At 48.6% G+C, this 24641-nt stretch overlaps 1 protein-coding gene and 1 long non-coding RNA gene across 4 annotated transcripts in view; one reads left to right on the forward strand and one right to left on the reverse strand.

The window, feature by feature from the left end:
- Positions 1–3919, reverse strand: part of Ptpn3 (protein tyrosine phosphatase, non-receptor type 3) — a 118898-nt gene extending 114979 nt beyond the window's left edge. Inside the window, exon 1 of one of the 3 annotated variants that reach the window (XM_017593736.3) lies at positions 3798–3919. Coding sequence is in view for 1 of the 3 variants with exons in the window: in XM_001059757.6 (XP_001059757.1) it covers positions 2779–3076 (298 nt within the window). In the remaining 2 variants the exon portion in view is untranslated. Of the gene's footprint in view, positions 1–2467; positions 2557–2778; positions 3099–3797 lie in introns of those variants that run through there. The other 2 variants (XM_001059757.6, NM_001100754.1) reach the window with 2 other exon arrangements.
- LOC134486937 (uncharacterized) lies at positions 1695–22705 on the forward strand. The gene is made up of 2 exons (XR_010066520.1): positions 1695–2497; positions 22224–22705. It is a non-coding gene; the product is annotated as an uncharacterized LOC134486937 (long non-coding RNA).
- The last annotated feature ends 1936 nt before the right edge of the window (positions 22706–24641 follow it).

Consider the following 24641-nt stretch of genomic DNA (forward strand, 5'->3'; position numbering starts at 1 on the left):
CAACAAGTTCTCTTACTTCTGGTCTCTGTTTCTGCTAGCTCACATACGTGTGGTGTGTGTTTCGGGGAGGGCACAACACTGTAATTAAACTTCCAGGTCGCAGCCAACAAAAAGCAGAGCAATTAGCATCCTAGGACTGAGATCAACCTACAACCCCGACTTCTTCCTGGGATAAGATCTGTCTATGACCTTGTCTTGCTGGCAGGGAGTTGAGACCTCAACAAACATATTTAAAGCTACCATACCTTTGCTATGAGATCAGGTAAAATAAAGGTTCGAGCTGAGATCTTGGCCCATCACAGATCTGGCCCTGGATTCCAGGTTGTGGTGGAGGGGTCCCTTGGCTTATTCACCAGTCTTGCCTACCCACAGCCCAGCACCAACCAAACAGAAACATTTGCTCACAGACAAGCCTCAGCTATTCTAAATGCCCTCAGTAACCTCCCATCTGCCATTCGTGTCTAATTTGCATGCACTAGTCTTTGGAGGAGACAAATCACCAGGGACGACACAGATCAATACAGAGTATTAGGCATGTTTTATTCTATTCTAATTCTCAGCAGACTGCTATTCCATTAACTGTATGCTGGGATTTATGGGAACGCTCATAGTCTAGGATATTTAACTTGAATGGCCTGCTCTCTGTCAGAAAATAGCTTACCATTGTTAATGCTTCCAGTTTCCAATACAACTTAGATCTTGATTTAATCATCAAGAAAGACATCTGTGTAAGGCCTTTCTACACCACACATGGCAGTCTTATCCAGAAGAAAAAGCTCTGTCCCCCAGAACCAGAAACCTTGGTTTTCCTCCATTCCAGTCATGCCCAGGGCGGTACAGTTGCCTGCTCAGAGCCTCAATGGGCATGACACTAGTCTCAGAGGGAGACCTGTAAAGCTGAAATGAGATAATCCACATACCCAGCACAGCTCCGCAAGGTGAAGTTTCAATGTTATCAAAAAACCCAAACCAAACCAAAACAAACCAAACCAAAAAAAAAAAAAAAAACCCTCCAGACGAAATCCTCATTGCCCGCCCAGGTTACACAGAAAGCAGAGGCTATCTCAGTTGATTCTACTAAAAGGAGGAAGAGTGGGGAGAGGGCAGGGAGGTGGGGAGGCACTTCAAACCCAGACAATATATAGAGGCATTCCTGGTAGGCAGAGTTGGAATCGGGCTGCTACTGAGCACAGTTCGGCACTCTATAATGTTCAAGGGGCACCCACCACAAAGAATGTTCAAACCGGCTGTGAGACGCCAACAGACCCCGATCCAAGAGCATAAGGTTAATAAGCATGAGAGCTTTGCAACACAGGCATCTTTTTCCCAACCAGGTTTTCCAATTCATCCGCTTCAACATTTGCAACACGAATCAGCTTGCAAAAATAGTTCTTTCTGTAAGTGAGGCCAGAGTGACAACTTCTGGAGTTTCTGAACTCAGACTGCCATTAAACAAGAGGCTCTCAGCTCACCAGCGCTAGTCTCAGGAGACGTCTCCTGGGCACAAACACAGACCCAGAAAATGACTGCCTAATTCTACCTTCCTGACGAAATGGGAGCCACGAGGGTCTCTTAACTGAATTAAAATCACATCACGCCAACTGCTCGCTTGCGTTGTGCCGGGCACGGAGCCAAACACCTCCACACCATTTATCCTACTTAATCCACCACCAGCCAGGCGAGGTGGGCAATATTACTGCCTGCGTGCAGGGGAGGAAATGGAGGATCAGAGATGTTAAACGACTCGTCCAAGGTCACCAACTGGCCAAGGGGAAGAGCCCAACTTGAACCTAGGTCTCGCATTTCCCAACCACAAGTTCCCTGTACCTTCACGGAACACTCAGGTGCCAAGTTATCTTAACTTCTCATGAATTTTTTAAAGGCAACTCTCAAGTTCGTAATAAGTTTAGGAAGCAGCAACCCGGGGCGAGGATTTCCGGGGCGCTCTCTCTCCCCGCACAACGCAGCAGAGTCACCGCAAGTTGTCAGAGAAGCCACCCCGCTCGCCCGCGGAACGAGGAGGATTGGTTTGGCACTGGAGTTCGTGCCAGGCCCAGGAAATGCCATCTTTGCAATCTGGGGCGAATTCGCCCTGAGTGGCTGAACCTCGCGGACTACGGGAAGCTGGATCCCCGCAGCCGTGCGCCCCCTCTGCTGGGCTGCGGATACCTCGGCGCCGAGCCCAGGGCTCGGCCAGACTGGAGCTCACGCCCACGCCCGCGCCGCCGCGTCCAGAATGCCCAGCCTTTTGCCGCCCACGCCCCGCCCCAGCCCCGCCAGGTGATCCCGGCCTGCACCCCCCGGATGCCCGACGTGGCGCGGGGACCCAGGGCTGCCAGCACTCCCACTAGTCCTCCCGCGTGTCCGCCGAGCCCCGGACCGGGTGGGGGTGGGGTGAGCCCCGCGTGTCCGCCATCGCGGCAGCCCGCGCTCCGACCCTCCCCGCGGAGGACCCAGTCTCTCATACCTGCAGCATCCGGGGGCGCCGGGCGCCCAGGTAGGTCGCGCGGGCGGGCGGCGCGGAAGCTCGCTCGCGCCGCGACCTGGCCGCTGTCTGAGCATGCCCAGTGCAGCCCGCGGGCGGCTCCCGCCGGCCCGGCTGTGGCCGCGATGGGCCCGCGCGCGGGGCGGGGGACCCGGGACAGGGGCGGGCCCGGGGCAAGCCAGTTCACGGGTGGTTCACGGGCCTCCGCGGACCACCTGCCGAACTCCCGCACACTTCCAAGTCCCCTGGCTCACGCACACGGCCATTCCCTTTAGCATTTACTGAACACCTACTGTGTGCTTGGCTTTCCGGGATTGCATGCCTAGGAATGGCAAGAGCTTGGCGCACAACGAATCTGAAATGACAGCGAGCCTTGCTCGGTGGTTCCGTGGCTGAGTTGGGGGTTGCGCCGACTCCAGCGGCTCCGTGGCTGAGTTGGGAGTCGCGGGGCTCCTTTGCTGGCCCTAGGACGCCAGGAAGGTTAGCCCTTCCCAAAGCCTTCAGGGCCCCTAGTGGCCGGCGTTCCAGCCGGCCTCTTCCGCCTCCTCCCACACCTGCCTTCCTGCGCTCAGACTGCACCTTCCTCCCCATCACACCCTCTGAACTTGACCCGCCTCGAGACGTTTACACTGCCTTTCCCTCCGGGTAGGACGCCTTTTCCTCTGCTTTGCTGGTGCCCTGCGCCCTCTAATCGTTCAGGTACCTTTCGTACCTTTCCAGCTACCTTTCTAAATTAGCCCTGACCTCTTGCTCCTCTCCAAGTCCTTTATCGCCTTCTAAACAGTATCACTCATCCATTCAACAGTTACTTACGTTCTTCACACTTAATATATAGACAAAATTTCAGTCCCTTGTTGGGAGTTTGGAAGGGAGTTTCTCGAAACAAACAACAGGTCCGTAAACAATGCAGTGTATTAGGTGATAAAATTCTTAAGAACAGGGGAAAGGGGCCAGGCAAGAAAGCTAAGGAGTGGCCCGGTGAGAGCTGGTGGAACAACCAGATCAGGTGACAAATAGCATTCAATCACACAGCTGAAGGAGGAAGCTTTCTCGGGACGAAAAGGCCGGTGTAGAAATGAGCGCAAGCTCTGTGCCTGTGAAACAGAAAGGCGAGCAGAGGGGCAGCTGGAGTCTGTTACCGGCTGTCTTCTGGACTTAGATTCCCCCTTAAGGAGTACCACCCTTCAGTGTCAGCTCGGTGGCTCCGCCTCTCAAGAGACCCAGCCTCTAAAGGACGCTAGGCTTCCAGTTAGAACTAAAAACGTTTTGGTGAATGAATATGTTAACAAAAGGATGGAGAGATGGTTAAGACCTGGGTGCTAGATATCCTGAGAACCTTTTGTTCCCATGTCACCATGAGACCCTCCGCCGTGCCTGACGTCCCAGTCCCTGTCCCAAGGTAGCGCACCACTGCCAGCGCTGCTTGAACGCCGCGTCCGGGGAATTCCGACAGAGCCGGGAGTCCTAGGGACTGCACTGTCCTGGCCCCGCCTAGGATCGCTCGCAAAACCTGGAGCTCCGGCGCCAGGACAGCTCTAGTCGGACGGGGGGGGGGGGGGGGAGCACTGGGCATGCTCGGAGCCTAGGGAGCCCAGCGTCCGGAAGGAAGAACCCCCTAGGAAGGTTGGCTAGGCTGCCGGCTGAGTCCCACCTGGCCATCAGTCTTCTACCTCTTAGGCAGGAGTGCCGGGTCACCCTCCTCCCCCAAGCATGATGGGAAGACTTGGAATTCAGAGACAGCTGACTGCACACAACGTCCTCTACCAGCTGCTGTGTGATCTGCTACCAGAGCCTTGCGCTCTCTGTGCCCTAAATAATACAAATGCCTACGCTTGGATCCGGGGGAGTGTGGGGACTGAAGGAAAAGAACGTGAATTTATTCAGTCCACTTTAAATATTTTCCCCTTGATGAGGCTTGAATTCAGGGCTTTGCACACAGAAAGCACGAATCTTTTCCAGTTAACTAAGCCCTTTCCCACGACTCATTTCTGACGTGCCTATCTCAATTATCCATCATTCTCTAGCACTTTCGGACTGCTAAGGCGAGGGACCTGGGAATTGTTAGAGCTGTCCAGTTTACTCTGCTGAAATAAATCCTTGTGTTACCTTTTCTCTGCTCATCGATGTTCTCAGATCTGAGCTAGAAAAATAGCTGAGAACTTCAGTGAAAAGCGCTAGAAGGTTTTTTTAAATTAATTAAAATTTTGCTTGTTTTTCGAGACAAGTGTTTCTATGTGTAGCCCTGGCTTCTCCTGGAACTCGTTCTGTCGACCCGGCTGGTCTCAAGTTCACAGAGATCCGCCTGCCTCTGCCTCCTTATAGGGGCTTAGAGGCGTGTGCCAGGATCGCCCGGCAATATTATTTTTTAATTCCATATTTGAAATCACCATAATAGAGCTCGGAACATAATAAAAGAATACACACCCAACTGGAAACAAAGTGGATGTTAAAAGGTAGAGTAATGACTAGTTGTGTTCTGATAAATTCGTTGAAGTAATTATTGCAATAAAATCTCGCTGGGTCCCTAATGCGGTTCAGTGGGTAAGGGTACTTGCAGCCAAGCTTTATGTCCTGAGTTCACTCAACCCCCAAGACCCACACAGAGTGGAAGAGAACTGACTCCTGCAAGTTGTCCTCTGACGTACCACGTGTGTGCACACACACGATAAATAAATAAATAAAATTATGGAAGTATGCTGCAACATGAAAAGAATGATGAACGAAAAAGCTCAAAACAATTGTGGAAAGGTGACACGGGCACACTCACCAAGAATGTAAAGAATAGAGTTTTAAAGCCAGGCATTGTGGCGCACGCCTTTAATCCCCAAATTTGGGAGGTGGAGACAGGTAGATCTCTGTAAGTCTGAGCTCAGCCTACTCTACAGAGTTCCAGAATAGCCAGAGCTACACAGAGAAACCCTGTGTCAAAAAACAACACAAGGAAAAATATATAACAATAATAATAAAGTTTGGGGAGTGTTGGAGTTGATTTTCCCCCTTAAATGTATATTCTAACTGCTAAGTGTTTTTGCTGTTTACTATGTGATTTTTTTTTTTTTTTTGAGACAGGGTTTTGTTTGGTTTCCGATCTCTGGACAACGGACTGAGGTGCATATTTTACATACCAAAGCAGACCTGGCCACCAGGTTCTCCCAGCATCCTTCAGTCCCTACCTGGCATACCCTGTCCCCAACTTTGAATTTTCCAGCCCAGAGGCCCAGCTGCCCTTCCGCCAGAGGCTCATGACATTTTGGTCTGCCTCTTCTTTCTCCCTCCCTCCCTCTCCCTCCACCCCTCCCTCCTTTTTTTTCCTCTCTCTTTCTTTTCCTCTCTCCCTCTTTCTTTCCCTCCCTCCCATCTCTCCCTGTCTCCCCCTCTTCTACTCCTCCTCTGCACACACCCCTTCTCTCTTTCACTTCCTCCTACCCCCCCAACAATGGTGACTTCCCTGGCCTAGGTCCTTGGGACCAGTGACTTCATCCCTCCAACCCCCAGAGCAGCTTCCCAGTAAACCTGCCTTTACTGTATTCTAATCTGGCTTGCATTGGCTCATTTCACTGGCAGACGAATAACCAACCTATCAGGTTTCTCTATGTATCTCTAGCTACCCTGGAACTCATTCTGTAGACCAAGCTGGCCTTGAACTCTGCCTCTCTCTGCCTCCTGGGTACTGGGGTTAAAGTCATCCGTCACCATGGCCACCTTCTACATTTTAGTTTTTTGTCTTTTTAAGTTGATTAATGTCTTGATGTTGTATTCATGACGGTAAATACACAAAGTCCTGGTTATAGTGACCTACATCTTTAATCCTAGTGTTATAAACAGATTGCCCCTGAGTTCAAGTCAAGCTTCATCTACATAACAAATTCCAGGACTCTATAAAGAGACCGGAGTCTCAAGAAAACAAACAAAAGCACAAAGATGGGCTAGAGAGATGGCTCAGCGGTTAGGAGCACTGACTGCTCTTCCAGAGGTCCTGAGTTCAGTTCTCAGCACCCACATGGTGGCTCACAACTGTCTCTAACTCTCCTTCCAGGGGATCCAACAACCTTACCCTGACATATATGCAAGTAAAACACCAGTGCACATAAAATAAAATAGATAAATCATTAAAAAGAAAACAGAATTCTTAAAAAACACACACAATGAAGAAAATCCCTTCCTGAAATAAACATACAAAAAATTAAATTAATTTCGTCTTGTGTTTATCCAAACTGCTGTGATTAAGTTCAAATGCGGCCAATGTTTTCCATGAACTTTTGTCCAATCTTTACAGTAGTTGGTTTCATTTTGTTAGTTTTTAGCTCAGTTTCATGGAAAACAGTTGGGAGTGGGTTCATGGCTGGTGACACTGGGGGGGATCTGAAGCCAAGCCCACTCACTTTCTAGCTGGGTAGCAGGTTTTATGATCTGTTACACACACACACATACACACACACACACACACACACACACACACACACACACACACACTCTCGAATGTAAAGGAGCTAGCCATTGACTGATGAGAAGAGGAGGCTGTCCTTTTCGTCTGTCTTTTGTGTGTGCCTTGCTTTCCCTCCTTTGATATGTCCTGTAGACCGCAGACTGCTTTTACCCTTCTGGTCTCCTGTTACTGTTTTGTTCTCGGGGCCAAAATACTAAAGACCAGCCTTTTAATCTGGTGCAGCTGGATTAGCATGATTCTATTAGCCTAAATGACAGGTGATCTTAGAGTCTATACGCCCAATCTTATGTGAATGGGTTTTCTGGATGGTCACGTAATCTTCACCGTTGAATTTAGCCAGCTCTAAAGCAAATGGGGCCCAGTCTGAATAGGGCTGTACCGAGCCCTTGAGAATGGATCCAGGCCCAAGGAACTCATGTAGATAAATGGTATCCCAGGAAGGCATTTGGGGGAGGAGCAGAGTCACAACTCACTAGAGACACACAATGCATAGACCCCTCAGGCCTCGGCTGTGAGGGAATAGTCCTGCTGCTGTTTGCTGGAGCAAAGCAGGGGCCCCAGGAACAGCCCTATTGCTATTAAACTAAAAACAAAAAATTAGTTTGCTCTTTGTCTCAGTGGTGCTGGTCCCCAAATCCAACAACAATAAGAACAAATCCCCAAGCAACCAACTGAGGGGTGATTTCATGACAGAGGAAGATCCGAAGCAGGCTAAAAGTTCACCACTAGTGATAGATCAGATTGATGGAGGAGGGGTCTGGTCTTAGCAGCCACCCCAGGAAGATACCATTTGTGTAGAATATCCAGTGCCTGATATTGCCTAGCAGCAATTGTTTGGGAGAATTAGTGGGAAGAGTTTACTGGAAAAAGCACCACAAACCATCAGTCATTCCCATCAAGACTCAGGAAATCTGGACAGTGATTGATTGGCAGGGCTCCCCGCTGACTTGCTAATGCTTATGAATTATTTGTGCTGTTGATGCAAGCTCACGAGGGGTTCCAGAACAGAGGGGGACGGGTAAGTGGTGTTGATGGAGCACGTGAAAAGAATTAAGGCTTATGGCATTGTGCTTTGGAGGGCCTCCACTGAGAATAAAATCACCAGGTTGAACCACAGAAGGTTGCCATTGCGTGGGTCAGAATGATTGGACACGAGCAGCTTCCTGTATTCCAACCCAATGGGTGTACAGAGGAAGACTAATGAGCAAGGAATCGAATGGGGCTGGGTCTCACTATTGCATTTAGGGGCACAAAAGCAGCTATAGAAGGTATCTTATGCATATGAAAGATGTCCTTTGCGTTCACAGGCTCTCATTTTACAGGAAGCTTGGTTTCTTCTATTGTCAGGGGGGAAATAAAGCAAGTGTTAATGTTGGCAAGAGAAAGAAACGTGGAAAGGGAGGAAGAGTGGTGATACCCATACAAGAAGAGAGAAGCTTTCCATGGAGAACCAAGCAGGCCTTTGCCCTGTGGTGGCTGTGGGTGGCAGGTCCTTGACCCAGGAAAAGAGAAAGGAGGAAGTGGTCAGGTATCAGTAAAGAAATATTCATCAACTCCAAGACCCCTCAAACGTAGAGCGTTCATTCAGTATTTATGGGGCACCTACTGTGCATCAGGTACTGCTGTACATGTTTGAGAAAAGCCAGTGACAGTGAACAAAACAAACAGCTTTCCCTCTCCTCTGGGAGATGTATTCTGACGCAGGGAGATAGGAGGAACAATAAGCAAGTGTTGGGGCAATGGCTCAGCCACTAGAGAGCTTGCTTAATGTGCACGAGGCCTTATTTCAGTGGCTTTCAACTTGTGGGTTGCAGGGCTGCATACCAGATGTCCTGCATATCATATGTTTACATTATGACTCAGAACAGTAGCAAAATTGCAGTTATGAAGTAACAGCAGAAGTAATTTTATGGTTGGGGTCACCACACACGAGGCATTCTGAAGCCTGAGGGCTACTTACTGCTTTCTCAGCCCGGCTCTGCATCAAAGTAGGCATATGTCTATAATCCCAGCACTCAAAGGTAGAGAGGTAGGAGAGTCAAAAGTCAAGCTTGCCTGGCAGAGTGGTACATCCCTTTAATCCCTGCACCCTAAAGGCAGAAGCAGGCGAGTCTCTGTGAGCTCAAAGTCATCCTGGTCTCCCTAAGTTCTGGGCCAACCAGCAATATACAGTGAGACTTTGTCTCAAAAAAAACAACAACAAAAACCACCCAAACCCAAGGTCACATCCTCAGCTGCATAGTGGTTTAAGGCCCTCCTTGGATACTGTAGACAGCAGTCTTAAACAGAACTGAGAAACTTAATCACTTAAACAAAGACCTAAAGAATAAGAGGGAGTTATTCACACAGGGTTTAGGAACAGACTCTTCTAACAGGGGAAGCAGCCAATCCCGATACACTTGGGGGATACAAGAAGGACGCCTGAAACCATGGAGAAAGTGGCAGACAAGTTAGAGACCATTGAGGCCTAAGACAAGAGCCTTCTCCACCACCCCTGGAAGGACTCTGCTCTCCAGTCAGAGATGGCCAGCTTCCTGTCAGCTAAATGCCCCTGTCAAGACATCCAGAGGTAAATGCTGTTCCTGGTCTACTTCACAGTGATTACAGATTCAAATAAAGAGTTGAAAGTCATGTAGCAGCTGCCCCTGACAAGAAGGTGAGCCGGCCCTTCAGACTGTCCTTCTAGGCAGAGGCAGCATTGACCATTTCTCTCAGAATGCTTGCAGCCTTCAGGAACGCCTGAGCAGGCCCCTCAGGGATGAATCTCAGAGCTGATAGAACCAGATTGTAATTGACCCTGTGAATTTGCTGCTGTTTGGACAAGCAAAAGTGTAAGTTGAAGGACTTTGGGGTCCTGTTCTGGAAACTTAATGTACTGAGGTTTTGGAAACCAAGACAAAGAGAAACCAGAGGAAGGAAGCCTGAGCTATGGCTGCCATGTTTAAGCCATGATCTCTCCTGAAATGGGTACTATCACTTTCCAGAGCCCTGAGAGAATGGTTTCTCAGGTGTCCTGGCCATACTCTAACCTCACCAAACAAAAGGGCAGAGGGTAAAGGAAAAGGAGATGGAGACTGGGTATCCCCTACAGACAAGACTTCCAGATGTCAGGCTCTCTGCCCTTGACCTTGGCTCTCTCTCCTGAGGCCAATAGCAGCTAATCATGTGACAAGACTGAAGGGAGTGATGAGGGCAGTAATCACAGGGGTGACGTTTACTAAGGGGAGTAGACCTTAAAATAAACATATTAAAGTAGGTAAGATATACAGCCCAGAGAGGCCCTTACCTCGCTAGGAGGAACTGGACCAGTCAGTGAAGGGAGGGTGAATGTCTACCTTTTACCCTAAACATTTTGGTGTCTTCTGAATTTTGTACCATGTGATCTCCAGCCTATTTAACAATAAAGGTGTTGCGTCTCATGGAAGAATGTGAAACTTTTTTTTCGTAAAATTATTTTGCTTTTTGTTTCCACTATTCAAGAGCAAAGCACCAGTTGTTTGACATGCCAAGGCTACATCAGGGCACAGTCATGGAGACGGTGCTGGAAGGGTGCCCTGCCTCAAGCCCTCTTAACTCCCAGTGGAAACTCACATGGTTGGAGGGTGGAACAGGAAACAGAGCTTTGGATGAGGATAAAAGAGAAACGGCCACAGTCACCTCGGGGTCGGGAATGATGCTTTCCTGACAGCAGCTCCAGCACTGTGGTGGGAGAAGCCAGTGGGAGAACACGGGTGCCCAGGCCTCTGTGGGAACTACATGCAGGCAAAGGCATCTCCCGAGAACTCGGCTCGCTTGGCTTTCCAGTTCATCCCTGAGACACCAGAAACTTGATCTGTGCCCAGAACACTGCGCTCCACCTCCTGGTGACATTTCAAGAACAGAGTTGCTGCTGGGCCGCCCAGTGCTCTGGTGACCTTCTAGCGTTGCACAGATGACACATCACAGGATTTCCTCAACTGCGCCCTGGCGTCCTGCTGGGATGGCTTTTTCATTTTTTCCATAGGACACTCATCCATTGCATCACGATACAAACAAGCCGTCCAGCGATGCCTCTGTAAACATGAGTCACACGTGAAGTTAAAGGGCTCATGTTCGGTGGGGGACAGCCGAGTTTTCAAGGCACATCATCTTCACGTAAGGGACATGGCTGGATGAGGCTTCTAGGGTTCCCTGACAGGATGTCCAAGCAGTGCTTCAGAGAACCCTGCACACAAATGGTGCTTCTTCATTCCTAGCTCTGCTTCCCAAGATGCAGCTCTCCAGTAGTCACATCAGAAAAAGTGAGAAGAGGGCCATTCAGGGTAGTGGTTAGGGCTGCCTTACTTTATAACCATTGGCTGATTTCTTCTTCTTCTTCTTCTTCTTCTTCTTCTTCTTCTTCTTCTTCTTCTTCTTCTTCTTCTTCTTCTTCTTCTTCTTCTTCTTCCTCCTCCTCCTCCTCCTCCTCCTCCTCCTCCTTCTCCTCTTCCTCCTTCTCCTCCTCCTCTTCTCTCCTCCTCTCTCCTCCTCCTCTCTCTCCTCCTCCTCTCTCTCCTCTTCCTCCTCTCTCCTCCTCATTCTCCTCCTTCTCCTCCTTCTGCTCCTTCTCCTTCTCCTTCTTGGTTTTCAAGATAGGGTTTCTCTCTGTAACATTGACTGTCCTGGAACTCACACTGTAAACTAGTGCGACCTGGAACTCAAGATCCACCTGCCTCTGCCTCCAAGTGCTAGGATTAAAGGTCTGCACCAGCACAACCCATCTGCTGTTTCCTTTTGTTTTATAACAAAGTCTCAAAGTAGCCTGGAATTGGCTTTGTAGCCTAGGCTGGTCTGGAACTCCTCCTACCACCTTAGCCTTCTGGGTAGCATGCAGGATTACAGGCATATAGTACTACTGTATCATCAGTTCTTGTGGGGGTGGGAAGGGGGCAATGACTAAGCCAATCCTGTGAGGAAGATGTCAGTTCTTAGACCCCATCACTTCTCATTATCACTACACATCGGATCATGTCTCAACACAAGTTTTGGAGGAAACAAACCAAACTCAAACCACAGCAACCTTTCTCGAGCTTCTCTCAGGTCCTTGATATCACCACAGCCTTGGTCCTTGCAGCCCGAGCATTAGCCCAAGTGTCTTGCTTGCTTCCCCTTTGAGGAATGAAAGCTACTCACATCATCCTTCTGCAAGGACTCAGACCACCAAGGCTGAGGTCACACTGGGTTTAACTCTCCCCTCCAAGCTTTCCTCCTTCCCAGAGGGTCCTCACTGGCCACAAGTCCACTAACCTCCTGTTGTGTGGGGTGTTTGGGTGCTTTTATCTACTTCACACCCTTGTTTGATCTTCGTTTTACTATTAATGTGCATTTGCCCTTTGGAAGACTTCTGGAAATCCCCTAAAAGTTCTTCCTGATGCCAGGGATCTGTGACTGTCTCCCCCCCTTCCCCCTCCCCGCCCTGTTTTTGTTTTGTTTTGTTTTTCAAAAAGGGCTCATACTTTGTGATTGTGTAAAATCGCCAAGGGCACAAACCTTAGGCATATCTGTAGGAGAATTTCTAGACTGGGTTAATTGAGTAGGAAGCCCTGCCCTCAGTGCGGGCATCTTAAGCCAGTGACTGGGGGTTCAGACCAAAACGAAAAGAGCAAGCCAGATGAATACCAACATTCATCCCTCTCTGCTTCCTGCCCATGGATGCCACGGGACCAGGTAGGTGCTCCATATTCCAGCTGCCATACCTGCCCTCCCTTGATGGTGGGGCTAGAGAGATGGATGGGCTGTTAGGAGCACTTGTTGCTTTTGCAGAAGAACCAGGTTTGGTTCCCAGCACCCACGTGCCAGCTCATGTTTGCTTGTCCCCCTTGAACAAAAGGAGTTCTGTTGTGTCTAACAGTCCTTGGTCAAAATCCTTTTAGGATCTGGCTTGCTCAGTGATCAGTCATTAGCCAGATTGCAGTGATGTAGAGAGATAGGATGAAATGCATCTGGTAATGTCCCCTGAAAGGCAGAAAAAAAAATTCTGGATTGGGTGTCTAGATGCAATCTCAATGTCTTGCCTACTTGAAGCAGCCAAAGGAGTTAGGGCTTTACAGCTCCCCAGCTCCCCACCCATTCATTCTCCACAACAGAGTCACCCGCAGGTGAAGGCCACACCCTTTCATCAGCTGCCCGCATTGCTGAGTTAGGTGTTTTCAAACCGGCTCTGGGGCTGTAACCTCCACTTTCAGACAGAAGGACAGACAATAACACAGCCGGTAAAATCCTCATCAGAACTGCCAGGCGATAATGAGAGGGTAAAAATCCTTTTGTGTCTCATTCATGGCAGTCTAGAATCGACAGCAGTCACAACCACAGGAAGCTGTCCAATTCTGTCAGCCCCCGTGACAATGCTTCACCTTCACACTATTGGGTAAGCACATTTGGTTGGCTTTTAGGTCTCTCTCTTCTTGCACAGTCTGTAGTGATCTGTTTTGTTTGAACGGGTAGGTGAAGGGACCCCCCTCCTCCCGCATTTATATTCCCCAAATTCACACATCAACACATTATATACAATTGTGTCAATCTGTCATGTCAACTGCGAACTCTCATTTATTTGTGTGTGTGTGTGTGTGTGTGTGTGTGTGTGTGTGTGTGTGTGTGTGTGTGGTCTATGTGTTTATGTAGGTGAGTGCTGGCACCCTTGAAGGTCAGAAGAGTTAGGGTGCCAGTGGTTGTGGATGTGGGGATTAGGAACCAATTCTGGTTCTGTGGAAAAGCAGTTTTTGCCCTTAACCACTGAACCATCTCTTTAACCCTCAGTTAGCATATTTTGTTTGATGCTGGAGATTGAACTCTTGGTCTCGGCATGCTAAACAAGTTCTCTACTACTGAACTATGCACACAGTCACTGAACTGTGCTCCCAGCGCCACAGTACCTTTTGGCATGCTCTAGTCAAACCGAATTTGTTGTGTGTTCTTGTTTGTCTTTGAACTAAAGTCTCGTATCTTTGAGGCTACCCCCCAACCATGTGAGGTAGCCAAGGAAGATCTTAGGCTTCCGATACTCCTGCCTCCACTTCCCATATTCTGGGATCACGGGTATGCAGCACCACACCACGATTGGTATATGCAGTGTTAGGGAGCAAACCCAGGACCTGTCTAAGCTAGGATAGTACTCTACCCACTGAGCTACACTCCCATCTCTAAGCTAGGTCTTTGGCTTATGAATGCTAATGCAGTTTTTTCCATTACATTAGCTTGAGTAATATAAAAGAATGTACATAAAACCAGTGCATAGTTCAAACGCCAGTTCATGTGAGGGAACAATTCCTAACAGTGTTATCTAGATGTTTCTCAAGTTCCCTGGGTTGAGGTCACTCTTTGTAGTTTGTGTTGGGCTCCTGACCCAAACACAGCCCATGCCAGTTATGAGTAAAGAAAAGGCCAGTTTTCCATAGTTTGGACAAAGGCGACCGTGGGAATATGCATAGTTTTCTCCAGTTGTGGTAAAATTGAGGAAAAGCCAACCGAGCTAGGCTGTCCTGTGTACTCGCATGGGAAACGGGGACAGATGAGGACGGTCAACTGAGAGGAAACCAAACAAGAGGAAACGGGCCCATTCTGAAAGGCTTGGCTGTGCCGGGCCAGCTTTTCACTGGAGCAGAGGGAAGCACTCATCTGTGCGGAAGAAAACGGTCTCTTCAGCTATTCACTGAGGAACACCGAAGCAACCTTGAACACCTTACATTAATGTAAGGGGGTAAAAACAGGGACTCAGTACATTCACAGGAAGGAAAGAAAAAATCCGAGTGCAGATCAAGACTTCTGTACTGAGTGAGTCACGACAGCATGGCTGATAATAGCTAGAGATAGGAACCAAGTGACTGAGGGAAAATTAAAATAGCGCGTCTCGTTGCTTATCTTGTAACTCGGTTATTTGGCAAGGGTTGTGATTGCGTGGGGCATTTTTAGTGGTGCAGTTTAGGTGAACATCATAAGACACAAAGCTGCACTCACAACATTACACTGTAAACGGAGATAGTTGTGCACATGCAATCCACTAGAAGGGGAGAAGCAAGGCAACATGAGTTCCAGTCTCAGACCCACAACACAGCACCATATGTGTTCTCTCTCCTTCCCTCTCCCTCTCTCTCTCTCCCTCTTTCTCTCTCCCACACACAACTTTGCTCCAGAAACAAATGCCCCAAAGACACAGGAGAATGTCTTTAACTCAGGGTGACTATAGCACTGGCCAGCATGTCCTGATGCTTCCCTGGCAGTGGTTCCTTGACAGCAGCCCAGCGAAGATTCTTACATGGCCATGGGTAAGAATCCCCAGGAGCCAGGGGAGGGCTTAACATATCCACCAGATCCCAAATAGGAAAGAGAGAGAGTACACAAAACAGACTCTGGATCAGGAGCTTACCAGAATAGCTGACACATTCTAATAGTGACAGTCGAAGGGGTCCACACCACCTGTCCTTCTCTCCCATGGTGGGTTCAGCATGGCGCCATCTTGAGTTGACCAGTGGCCTTGGGAAACCCCTGAGACATCACCCATGGAAGAAGCCTAGCAGGAACTGGCAGTACCTTGCTTGTGCATGGGCTGAACGTGTAAGAGACCCCCGGCTCCTCCCTCAACACTAAAAGAAAGCCAAGATTAACTTCTCTGTGGGGAGAGACCCAGCATGCAACTTCAAGCAGATTACTAGAGCTGCCTGCCTACACACTGAATCATAAGAAATAAAAAAGAAACCAGTGCCCACTTCCAGGCACTGTGTTTTGAAGGGGCTTTGTCACCAGCAACGTATAACTAAGGCAGTCAGGGTAAGGGCTCCCTGCGGTTTTAACCAATCCTTGACTTCTTCCATAGGCAAACTGCTCACCGGACCCCAGTTCTACATTGCCTCCTGTTACCCTACAACAGCTCCTTGTTATTATTTTAATTTTAAAAACAGACACACAATGTATCGGATACCATTACAAAACCTTCAAACATTGTGTTTTGTGGTTCTCTTTCTGGCCAACTCTCCCATCCCTGCCACCCTTCTCCTTCTCTGGTGACACCCCCTCTTATCTTAAAGCAATGTTTCTCAGACCCCGCCTACAAGAGTTGAGACAAAACATGTTTCTTTAAGAGCGACACATAGTTGGTCTTATTCTTAGTACACCCCCAAGCCTGGGATGGTGTCTAGCACATAGGCAGATCCAAAGAAATGTTTGTAAACGGACCTTGGACGTTTGTTTAAAATAAGGGTCACGGAGCCCACCTCAGGAGACTGGTTTGGAAGGTCTATGTGGGCCCTGGCAGTTGCATTGGCCTGAAGACACCTGAAGGACGCCAAGACGGCGCAAACACTGCGCCAAACCAATTTTCCTGTTAGCTGTGCGTTTGAGCTGTCCAAAGAGCCCCTTCACCATGGTAGTTCCTGGTCTTCGCCCAGGCCTGAGAGTCATGACTCTAATTGCTAAGCAACTCCTGGGTGAAACTGGTCCACCAATAAGGGCATCTGGGAACCATGGGCCCAGCCACCGCAAACCTCTGAAAGGCATTTGTCGGTCAACCCTGCTCATCTCTCTCTTGGCGGCAGGGCGCACACACTCTCTGAGGAAACACCACTCTACTCTCCCAGCTTTCTGAAGGGAGGTATTCACTGCAAGTGCTAGGTAGGGACTCTTTGTGAGTCTTAGTGGCTCGTTTGTCACACAGGTATAATTAGTGTCTGCCTCTTGTATGCTTCGAGGGTGGACTGACTAAGGTGTGCGATCCTGGGCCAGAATTACAGACACCGTGCACGGCATTAGGAATGCTTTCACTGTGTGTTATTTGTTTATTTTTTTTCTTTTTCTTTTTTTCAGAGCTGGGGACCGAACCCAGGGCCTTGCGCTTGCTAGGCAAGCGCTCTACCACTGAGCTAAATCCCCACCCCCCTATTTGTTTATTTTTAATACGAGTATGCTTAGGGATCTATGTGGGGTAAAGTCATGTGAATGTAATTGCTCTTAAAGTCCAGAAGAGGACTGAAGATCTGCTGGGCTGAGTGAGAGGTGGTCGTGAGCACTTGAAGTGGGTGCTGGGAGCTGGACTCAGTTGAGCCATTGAGCCGTTTCTCCAGCCCCATTTTTACCCAATTTAAGGAAACCAATTAGAATTCATTCTAAGAACTGCATCTTTGTGATCCCTGCCCAAAAAATGCCTCAGGGAAGGGTAGCCTGTGCACTTGTCTGCTGGTTTGGTTTTGTTGTTGTTACTATCATTGTTTGTTTAGTTTTTTGAGAGAGAAAAGGTCTCACTAGCCCTGAATGTTTTGAAATCCATGCAGACCAGGCTGGCCTTGAATTTACAGAGATCCACCTGCTTCTGCCTCCCGAGTGCTGGGATTAAAGCATGGGAGACTATAGCCAGCTCTGGGCAAGTCTGGATCCTTTCTTTGAGTGCTACTTGGTATTTCCTTTCCTCACCCCCGTCTTCACCCCTTTTGTGTTCCTATGGACCAGCCCCTTCCATGCATCTCTAGTTCTCAGCCTTCCTGATGCTGCAACCGTTTGATACAGTCCCTCATGCTGTGGTGACCTCCAGTCATAAAATTATTACTGTAATTTTGCTACTGTTATGAAGCGTAATGTAAATATCTAACATGCAAGATATCTGATCTATGACCCCAAAAGGTCATGACCCACAGGTTGAGAACTGCTGTCATAAACCAACATAATATATATTCACCTCTTTCCTTAGTCCTGCCTCAAGCCAGGCACCATATCCAGAATGTCCTTTATTGTCATTCTACACACTCTTGGGTCTTGAAACTTTAGGACCTGTTAGTGTCAACCCGTCTGTTCAAATATAACCGGCTGATCTTATCTAGAACCCCACCCCATCTGGGTGTTTACCTAGGGGCCCTAGGTGTGGTTGGTTTTAGGGAAATACATTTCAACTCCCCGCCCTCCCACTGCCAGCTCCTTGTCGGCAGGGGCTCTTTTCATGTTGTCTTACATGATTCTAGCCCCGAGCACACTGTGCACATTCAGGGCAGGGGTTTGCACACTTATGTTGGCTGGATGTGTGCAAGCCAGGGGCATTCCCCTGCAGAAGCGGCTGCTCACTCTGATTTTCTGTTGCTGGCTCGTGTGCTTCTTGTACCCACGAGGTGCTTGCCTGATCTTTGTTGGTGGGGCCGTCTAGCAGGTGCAGGAGTGCTTGCTTACATGGGTATTGTATGTGAGTGAGATGAATATGAAGGCTGAATTGACAGTGAATATTGCTTTGGAAGTTTCGCTGTCTACTAGATCCTCCGCCTAAATGTCCCATGGATGCTTCCAAACGCAACAAGTCTCAAACTGACAGATAAGTTTTGTCCCATAAAAATTCTTCCTTATCTGTTGGCGCTTTCCCCAGCTGCCCAGACCCCAAGCCCTACACAGTGATACTGTCCCGTCTCCGCCACAGAAAATGGTATAGTCTCTCCATTCAACCCACACGACACTTCCCACTGCTTTCTAAGCTCTGCTTTCTGTTCCTAGATCTACATGTATCACCCTTGGCCTCTGGAAAACAAAACCTCCTAATTCATTTACCAGTTTCCACCCCACCTCACTCCTCTTCAGATGCAGGCACCATGGTGAAGCACACTCTTCCGATGGTTACACTTCTGATGATAGGTGTGTGGTCACCTCCACAGTGGACAGAGCCCAGACTGTCACGTTCCGCAGTCACGGAGCCACCTAGTTTCAGATATCATCTTTGGGATGTAAGAGCTTGAGGAAGAGGCAGTGAGGGACATTTACTCTTTTAGTCACTCGGCGAGTACTGATTAGCAATATGAAGAGGCCTTGTTTCATGGAGTTTATATGTGAGGAGAGAAGTGAACGAAGTCACCGGTATCTGCTCTTAAGAGGACCAGGCCACTACAGCTCCACCTAGAGAATGGGGACGTGGGTAGTTGTCTACGTCCTGGGCTCCTCTACAACCACGTTCTTTGCCATGTGACTTTGTAGTTTCGTCTATGAAAAGCAGAAAGACTTCCCTCTTGCTTGATTTGGAGTTGGCTTTGAGACTTGCATGGGCATGCTGGAAGATGGGGTGCAGCGGGGCTTGGGGTGGGCTTTCGGGGCTGTGTTCATCGTGTGTAACTCTACTTCCACTGCACAGACTGTCCCAGGCGACTCTATGTTCGAGAGGAAGGAGAAAAACGCAAAGTACAACTAAACTGCAAACAAACGGTTGTTTCAGGACATGGACTTTTGGGAGTGGCTTCTTATTCAGCCTCGAGACAGGGGGTGAGGAGAGTTAATTCTCTCTTCTGAGAGATTTACATGACAACCTTGAATTGGAAGTACTGGTCCAGAGGGACTGGCCTGCATTAGTATGGGGCCTCATATTTCTTCGATACAAGAAGGTAATTCCATAGAATAGGTACCCTCATATAGCTGTTTCAGCAGCACCTAGGAAATCCGAGACTCTTTTCCATATAGCCTGAAAGAACCATTTGATGAAATATTATCTCTGGACGTCATCCAGAGGTCCTGAGAGGCAAGCCTTTTCTTTTTCTAAAGATCAATTTTTATTATTTTTAATTATGTGTATAGGTTTATGTAAGGGTAGACACACTTGAGTGCAGGTGTCCTCCGAGACCAGTGGCATTGGAGCCCCCTAACCAGCCTAGCATTGTTCTTTTTTTTTTCCCCTTTTTCTCTTTTTCAGAGCTGGGGACCGAACCCAGGGCCTTGTGCTTGCTAGGCAAGCGCTCTACCACTGAGCAAAATCCCCAACCCCCCTAGCATTGTTCTTGATTGGCACGTGGGCACAGAACATGTGGAATAGTCTTCTAGTTCTAAAGTCTGACTTAACCCCTGTTAAACTAGTGAGTTTATTGAGATAGTTTGCCTGGCATCTTCTGGATGATCTCTTCCCAAGCAAAAAGCCACAACTGATTTGGTTTATCTGTCCTCTTGCCTGCCCACACATCCATGGTGGCTAGAAGGATTAGGATGGAGAGACAAATGGAACATGAGTGCTCTTAGAGGGGTCAGAGACGAACAGAGGGTGCATGACTTTGTTCTTTTTCTGTTGCTGAGATAAAATACTGTGACAAAAATCAACCTAAGGAAATAAGGGTTTATTTTTTGGTTCATAGTTCCAAGGTGTCAAGGCAGCAAGAACTTGAAGCAGCTCATCACATCACACCCGTGATCGTGAATGGGGTATGAATAGCTGAGCTGCTGCTTTTCTCCACTTATACAGTCCATGTTCCCAGCCAGGGAATGATGCCACCCACAGTGGACCGGTCTTCCTATCTCACTTAACTAATACATTTAAGATAATAACCCCAAAGGCATGTCCAGAGGCCCATCTCCTAGATGAGTTCTAAATTCTATCAAGTTGACAGCACCAACCATTACAGGGCCACAGACTGTTATAAGGAGGCAGAACGTGTCTTTAATTCTAACACTCGGGAGGCAGAGGCAGGTAGATCATTGTGGGTTTGATGCTCGTCTGATCTACAGAGCAAATTCAAGGAGAACCAGGGCTATATAGATACTCTGTCTCAAAACCAACCAACCAACCAGAAAAAAAGAAGCAGTTCTGATGCCAATGTAGAGTGGAGAGTGTTTTGGGGAAAGCCACTTTGTCGGGTATTCCTCATTCCCCCATCCACGTATGTTCTTGATTTTCAACCCCTTTGCTCTAAGCCCGGAGAAGCTGCCTTTTATGGCTTGTACCCTGGGCTTCTTTGGCTTCTATTTGGGTCCAACCAACAAGAGACAACATCAGGATATAGGAGAGTGGAGCAGGCCGAGCGTGGGATGGATTTTTACTTCACCCCGCCCACCGGCTGCCTTTTGGCAGCTTGCCGCATTCTTCCCCAGCCTCCTCTGGGCCTTTAAGTTTGGGGAGCAGTAATTGCTTCCCATGCCTGCAGATGCCCACACACTTTCTCATCTTTACTTCCTTGAACCCGTTCAGCCCTCTCTCAGTAATCTCTCCGCGGCGGCACACTCTCCAATTGCCTTTTCCAATGTGCCCCGTGCATCCTGCAAAGACAGGAAAACAAAAACATTGCCTGGAAAGGTCAATAATCCTGGCCTCCGTGCAGCTCGGTTCAATTCAATTTAGCAAACATTGACTGAGTGAGGTCTTCTTTCCCAGGTTGTGCGCCAGGAACTGGGGTCAGAGAAAACACAGACACAGAACCTATCTGCGGGGACCTAGGCGTAGCTTCCTGGGAGGCTGGATGCGGGGAGAAGGGGAAGCACGTACTGTGGTAGGCAAGTAGGGTACAACTGGGTCTGAAGCTGTGAGATGCTGGAGCTGTGAGGTGCTCCCTCCTCTAGGTCATCTGTGTTGGTTGGGGACCCCCTACCATCATCCAGTTGTCTCCATTTTGGCTTCTTTTCAAGGAGCCCGACCCGCCTACTTAGCTAGGCGCTACTGGCTCCCCGTCGAGGAGTGTCTGGGAGAGGAAGAGAGACTTGGCAGCATGGGCCTGGGAGCCCTGGGGTGGAGATAAGAACTTTATCTGCTCTGTGCCCTAGATGGTCCACTGGGATTCCTGAGCCTATGAGCAACTTATGCTGATGTAGGGAGGGTGAACCTGGCAAATTCTGTAAACCTTAAAAAGGGATGAGATTTTTACCTCCTCTAGTTAAGAAGAAAACACCAGAGAGAGCAGCGGTCCTGGGGCCCTCTGACTTGTGCTTTTTCTAGTGCTGTCTTTTTCAATCTTATTTACAGTGGTAGAGCGCTTGCCTAGCAACCGCAAGGCCCTGGGTGGTTCGGTCCCCAGCTCCGAAAAAAAGAAAAAAAAAAAAAAAAGAAAAAGAAAAAGAAATGTGCATCAATCTTATTTACAAAGCCGGGTTCTGAGCATGCTAGATATGTACTCTACTACTGAATTATTCTTTATCCGTATCCCCACTCCCTCCTTTTAACGTAAGGTTTTGCTAAGTTGTTGAGGCTGGCCTGGAACTTGTGATCCCTCTGTCTCCGCCTCTAGAGTAGCTAATGTCTACATATACCGGGCCCGTTCCTTTCTTCTTTTTAAAAATATTTTATTCATTTTATGTGTATGAGGACACCGTAGCTGTCTTTGACACATCAGAAGAGGGCATCAGATCCCATTACAGGTGGTTGTGAGCCACCATGTGGTTGCTGGGAATCGGAACTCAGGACCCGTGGCAGAGCAGCCAGTGCTCTTAACCACTGAGCCATCTCCCCAGCCCACCAGGCCGGTTTTCAATATGGTCTGAGAATGTGTTACAACAGCGAGTTTATACAGCGTCCTTGCTTGCTAGACTCTTGGGCGTTGAACTCTGACCCACTCATCCGTTTCTTTCTAGGATTGTTCCTGAAGGAGTAACATGGGTGTGATGACCTCTGTTGGAAGAATGAGATGACCGTGGCTTGTGACAGAGAAGGGACCTATGCCATTTATGGCACAGCTGGGACTTGATACAAAGAACCTCGAGGGCTGAGACAGTCAACAGGAATACAGATGGAGCCACCTGCTCCTTGCTGGAGACTGTTTGCAACAAGTTTACATCAGTTCTCTTCTACTCTGGGGACAGCCTTGGAGGCATAAAGGTGAACAGCACCAGGCTTTACAGTCAGGGCTTCAAAGACTTGAAGGTAAGCATCACGATCATACCAAGAAGAGGCGGGACATACACTGAAACCGAGACACCCATTTTTAACCCGCCGACTTCATTCAGAGGCAGGAAGGGAAGGAAGACCCGGGACAGTCACATGTTACTTGTACGTACATATGTACGTACGCCTCTACACCGTGGCTCATTTTCCCTTCACCATCTCTTAAAGACAAGGAGAAAAGGAAATTTAAAAAACAGATGCGTGAAGCATCTGGATTTTAGGAACTGCGATTTTGGGAAAGTCGAGAGCAGTACAGGGTGACTTGAATGAGTCTGGTGGTCCAGGCTCTCTCTCTGCTACTGAGGAGCTGTGTGACTCTGACCATACTCACTTCACTCTTTGGGCTTCATCCGCATCCTTATCTACCTCCAGAGAGCTTTCATGACATTTTTATTGGGGGGTATGGGGGTGGGGGACAGTGCTAGAGGGGTGCAGGATTTTAGCGTCAAGCACAAGTCTTTATCGCCCTCTACTGTTCAGCTGCAGCACTGCGGGTCTGATTTGTTAGGTTCTCTAGAAAGCAAGCTTTTACGCCTTGCAATAATAAGCTGTGAGCTACCAAGTCCATCCACAGGAGTCTATAAGGTAACAAGAGAAAGCCAGTCCTCTCTCTCGCTCTCCCATCCCATCGACTTGGAAGTCCTGCTGGTCTCGCCCACACAGTTTCAATTAGTTTCCTAAGTGCTGCCTCCTGACTGTTGAAGCGCACACCCTCTCCGCCCTGACCCAGCTCCCCTCCATCATTACAGTTACCACACAGCATGTCAGCTGCCCTTGGCCATGCCTGTCTTTTTAGCTCAAAGTCTGCTGTCACTTGCCTTGTATTCCCCCCACCCCCTGTATAGCATGGGACACATGACCTCCCCAAACAAGTTAGTTCAAACGGTGACGACCAGACGGAAGAATAGATGAATCAAAGAAGCTCAGTGAGCGGAGGAAGGCTTGGGGGTGAGGAGGAGCTTCGAGGGTTCGGAGGGAGGCTTCCCATACAGGAAACTCCCTAGTTCCAAACTTTTGGGGTTCAGAGCATCAGCGAACAGAGGGGCAGATGGAGGGCTTTGGGGGTGCAGCTGCTCACACAGGTGTGCTCACCTGGAGAAGATGCTACCCTCAGAGTGCCCTCAGGGTCTGCACGCTACTCGACAAGAAACACGCACTTTGAATGGCGATCCAGAGGGGCTCAGCCATCTGTCACTTGGTCAGTGTTTTTCCTGGTGTCCTCCAGTTCTATCTGGGCTAATCCACACCGTGGCGGAAGCGATACCTGAATACCCAGTCCATCCTCTATCCTGAAGCATAGTTGCAAGGGTAGGGGCAGGTTATTGGGTTTCTTTGAAAGTGTTTTCCACATTTGCTGTCTTTTTTAAAAAGCATCCCCCACCCCCGTACTTGCTATCTTTAAAAGGAGAAAGATTCTTTTTTTTTCTTTTTCTTTTTTTTGGAGCTGGGGACCGAACCCAGGGCCTTGCGCTTGCTAGGCAAGCGCTCTACCACTGAGCCAAACCCCCACCCCAAGGAGAAAGATTCTTGGTATACGTCCATGTCAGTTTCTATTTGTGTCCATGTCCCTGTGTGTGTGTGTGTGTGTGTGTGTGTGTGTGTGTGTTTGTGTGTGTGCATGCCCACGTTGTGTGTATGTCCACACGTGTGTGCGTGTATCTGTGTGTGTGTGTCTATGTGTATGCACACACGTGTGTGTACATCCTCGGTACAGGCCAGAAGGTCAGAGGTGACCTGTGGGTTCTTCCTGCAGCTGGAGTTACAGGTGGTTGTGAGATTCGAGATCTGGGAATCAAACGTGGATCTTCTAGAAGAGCATTAAGTGCTCTTAACGTGCTGAGCCACGTCTCCAACCCCTTTCATTTGATGTCTTAAAGTCTATCTTAGTCACACATGCTAGGCACTGAGCTTCAAAACTCCCAGGCAGGAAGCCTGAGAGTCTTTGATTACCCCAAGCTTCTGAAATTGGTCTCTGGTTGTCAAAACGATTGGATTGACTTTGTTTTGGTGCTTGATTCTCTCGAGCACTCTCTCTTAAACTACTCCATTCTTAGTTTCTAGAAACCTTATCCCTAGTCTCTTTTGTAGGTATCTTTTCCCCAAGAACC

This window comes from Rattus norvegicus, chromosome 5, assembly GCF_036323735.1.
Source record: "Rattus norvegicus strain BN/NHsdMcwi chromosome 5, GRCr8, whole genome shotgun sequence".
Taxonomy (NCBI): domain Eukaryota; kingdom Metazoa; phylum Chordata; class Mammalia; order Rodentia; family Muridae; genus Rattus; species Rattus norvegicus.